This window comes from Galeopterus variegatus, unplaced genomic scaffold (assembly GCF_000696425.1).
Source record: "Galeopterus variegatus unplaced genomic scaffold, G_variegatus-3.0.2 Scaffold1175, whole genome shotgun sequence".
NCBI lineage: Eukaryota > Metazoa > Chordata > Mammalia > Dermoptera > Cynocephalidae > Galeopterus > Galeopterus variegatus.
The window spans coordinates 376,448-380,275 of NW_007727286.1; the positions used below are offsets into that span (position 1 = coordinate 376,448).

A 3,828-nucleotide genomic window follows, 5' to 3' on the forward strand; every position below is an offset into this window, starting at 1 on the left:
TGCTCTTTTCTCTGTCCCCCAAAGGAAGCTTTGTCCTGGGCTCGCTGATGTCAGTATCCAGTGCTCACTGATGTGACGAGGCTCTGGGAAGCTGCGTTCAGTGCAATGACCATCAGGTGTCCTTGCAGCACCTGGCGCCTTGGGTGGTGTTAGCAGGAAGGGCAGTGGTTAATTCCCTTGAACAAGGTGACACTGACCTAAGAGGTTCTGGGGACAGCTAACCGGTTGTGTGGACTTGGGCAAGCCCTTGACATTCTTGGGCCTTGGTTTCCTTCTCTGTAAACTGAGGGTGCCCTATTGCCAAGAGACAGAGAAGTGAGCAAGTCACCATTGGAGCTTGTTAGTGGGGGTGGGGGGCGGTGGGCATTTTAGTTGGAGGAAATTACCTTTGGGGCAGGAGCTAGGGAGAAGTATATCCTGTAGGTCTTTAAGCACTACTTCTGGTTCCCAGAAGATTTTCTCATTCATTAACCCATCTGAATTCCAGCCCACAGTAAGTTAGCTAAAAGAGGTGTTTGATCAATTTTGCATATATTGGGACTGTCTCCCCTGGATTTGAGGATTTTCAGGCTGGATTTGAGTCACATGGACAGAGCCCTGTTTGGCCTGTTTTAAGAGATGGGCTCTAACTGTTCTCACTTATCCATGAGGTAATCTCTGATGAGTCCCTGGGTCTTAGTTTCCTCTTTTGTGAAATGAGGGTTTTGAGGTTGATGATCTTTGAGGCACTTTGGTCTGAAATGTTATGATTCCTTTGGATTCTTTAATCCTTTACAATATTCCTATTGTTGGATAATATTTAATTTTAAAATGTAGCAAACGCATTGTTTCTAGAATGACAGAGCCTGGTCTGGGAGGCTGTGGGAAGATCAGGAGCTGGAGTGCAGGCCGAGCCCTGGGGCTCAGGGAGTCTGGGGCTGATTAATCAGGGATGGCTGGACCCAAGGGGCTGGGAGTCCAGTTAGTGGAAACAAGACTCCTTTAGCCCAGGGGAGTGAGGGTGGAAAGTGTCACCAGCTGAGTCAGAGCAGGGTCCACCCATCGCTCCCATCCAAGCAGGGAAGGACCTGGTAAAGAGCAACCTGGAAAGACTGGTAGTGATGGGCCCTAACTACAGTGGCAGGGGATGGGGACAGGGAGGAGAAAGGGGCAACCGGAGGCCCTGGGCAGGCTCTTTGGTGCCCCATCGGGCCCACCTTCTTTAAATATTGACTCCACGTTTGGGGGAGAGGTCAGACGAGTGCTGAATGAGGGGTGGGGGAGAAGGGTTAGCGTCTCCTCTGCCATCCTTACCGGCTCAGCTCCAGCAGCCCAGAACCTCTGGCTCAGGCTCAGAAGCCTTGTCTTCCTCTGCTGAACTCCCCTGGAAGTTGGTTTAAGGATCAAGTGTCTTGTTAGACCATGGCCTTTGGGGGTCTTACCTTCTGCTCTGAGCAGAAAATACAAAGTACTGGGCCGGGCCGTGGCGCACTCGGGAGGGCGCTGGGAGCGCAGCATCGCTCCCGCCGCGGGTTCGGATCCTATATAGGGATGACCAGTGCGCTCACAACGCTCACTGGCTGAGCGCGGTGCGGCTGATCTCAAAAAGGACAAAAAAAAAAAAAAAAGGAAATACAAAGTACTTCCAAATTCACACAGTTCTGTCCCTGAAAGGAGTTCTGGGAAAACTCCATTTCAGCACTTTGCTGAATTTCTACTCAAGTTTTTTTACTGCCCTTGTAGATCAAGCCCCTCAGGAAATGGCCTCGCTGTTGCCCCTTCATCTGGCCCTGGTTGAGGACCTGGGGAGTGGGGACAAGACTGTGATGCTGAGGGAGGGACTTGTGACCTCAGGCTCCTCTGCTCCCCTCCTCTTTAGGGGCCAAGCTGGGAGCTTAGGCAGGGACCAGCTGAACCTAGAGGGTCAATAATGTCCTTGGAATCCACAGGGTAAATGACCTTGAGGAAGGGGTCAGGAGCTTGCTGACCATTTCCAGGAGATTTAATGTTTCTTTCTCTCTTGCAGAGCTTTTCACTGAACTTCACGCTGCCAGCTAACACGGTGAGTACAGCAGTCCACATTCGCCAGGTGAGCAAGTGGAGATGAATGGAGAATTTACAGCGCACCCCCAGAAACCTCACGTCCGAGGTACACAGGCTTTCAAAGGAGCTTATGAGTAGCTGGGGGCTGCTGAAAGTTTTTCAGTTACAAAAATGATAAATATATAATTGTGATTTAATTTTATACTACATTTAAACATTTTTGTATTTTATTATTTATATTCTATATTATCTTTATATTATAAAAATATAATGATACTATGAAATCATCACCTTTTGGAGTACTTTCTTGTTTAACAGCTCATTTCTCTGAGAACCACCTGTGTGGGTAACCAACCATCCTGATGTACCTGGGACTGTCTGCTTTTAGCAATGAACGTCTTGCATCCTGGGCAGCCTCTCTGAAAAACTGGCAGAGTAGCCATCCTACCTGGCAGTCACCTTTCTACCATATAACCCTTCCCTTTGAGTGCAGCTGAATGGACTGGGAATGCCAGTGCACTGGGAACTGAGGGAAAGGTGGATACCTGGATCAGAGCCCCTCTGCAGGGGGTTTGGAACAGGGTTACATATGCAAGACAGTCGCTGCTGGGCCATACTGAACTATCAAGTATGAAAAGCTGGGTTGGGGCCCTGTATTAGGCTATGGAAGCAGTGTAGCACAGTGGCTAAAAACAGGTCCTGGAGCCAGACTGCTCGGGTCGGCCACTTAGGACTGTGCGACCTCATACAAGTTACTTCACTTCTCTGTGCCTCGCTCTTCTCATCTGTAAAATGGGGTTCATTACAGCCCTGCTTCACTTGCTGTTGTGAAGAATAAATGAGTCGATATGAGAAATGTACTTGAACAGCCTAGCACATACTAAGTGCTCCGTAGCATCAGCTGGTAGGATTAGCAGGTGTTTGCAAGGGCAGAAAAATCCATTTGGAGAGAGAGAGAGGAAGCAAAGAGGCAGAGAAGAGCACAGGCAAAAGGCCATGCTGCATGGGAGAGATGGAGAGAGAGGAGTGGCTTCAGCCCTGACAAGTTCCCGGTCCCTAGCTCTAGTCTCCGGAGAAGCCAGCTTCGCACCTGCCCTGGGGCTCCATGAGGTGCCCCTGCATCCTTACGCACCCCCCCACTTTTTTGGTCAAAGCCAGTCTAAGTAAGTTTTTGTAATCGGAAGACAGAATGCCTTACCTGAAACAATGGCCAACTCTTCTCACCACTCTTAGAAATAGAACACTTTATGCAAATAAAGAATTAAAGCAATATGGGAGTGGGGTTTGGGGTAGGGGGAGATCATGTTTAGGTAAAAGTGTTAAGTACACAAAAGTGTCAATGGCTGGTTATCAAATCCCTTTTTCAATGGCAGCTCTCCGGGAAAGAGGTCTGGGCTTGGAATCCAGACACCCAAGTTCAGGTTAGATTTATGATTATTTGTGGAACGTTACACAAGTTCCATAACTTCTCTGAGATCTATTTCATTTTTTGTAAAATAGAGGGAATTGTTGAAAACCCCTGGGACTCCAATGTACTCATTGAAGCTGTTGATGTTAAATAGGTAACAGGTCTGACCAGAGCTTCACAGAGTTGAAAGGGATAACAAAAGCTCATACTCCTGGTGCTCATTTGATCCTCCCAACAGACTTAGAGGTAGCTACTAACATCCTTGTTCTGTAGAAGAAGTGAGGCCCCTTAGCTTGTCAGTGGCAAAGTGACCATTCCATTGCAGGCAGTGTGCGCCCAGGACCATGCTCTTAATCCCACACTACACCACTTAGCGTAGTTTACACATTTAGTTGTTC

At 48.4% G+C, this 3,828-nt stretch overlaps 1 protein-coding gene across 1 annotated transcript in view; it reads left to right on the forward strand.

Annotated features, from left to right (window-relative positions):
• The window catches only part of OPALIN (oligodendrocytic myelin paranodal and inner loop protein), a 17,993-nt gene that overhangs the window by 2,837 nt on the left and 11,328 nt on the right, over window positions 1-3,828 (forward strand). The window contains exon 3 of the mRNA XM_008575367.1: window positions 2,006-2,068. Within this exon, the coding sequence (XP_008573589.1) occupies window positions 2,006-2,068 (63 nt within the window). The remainder of the gene's footprint in view (window positions 1-2,005; window positions 2,069-3,828) is intronic.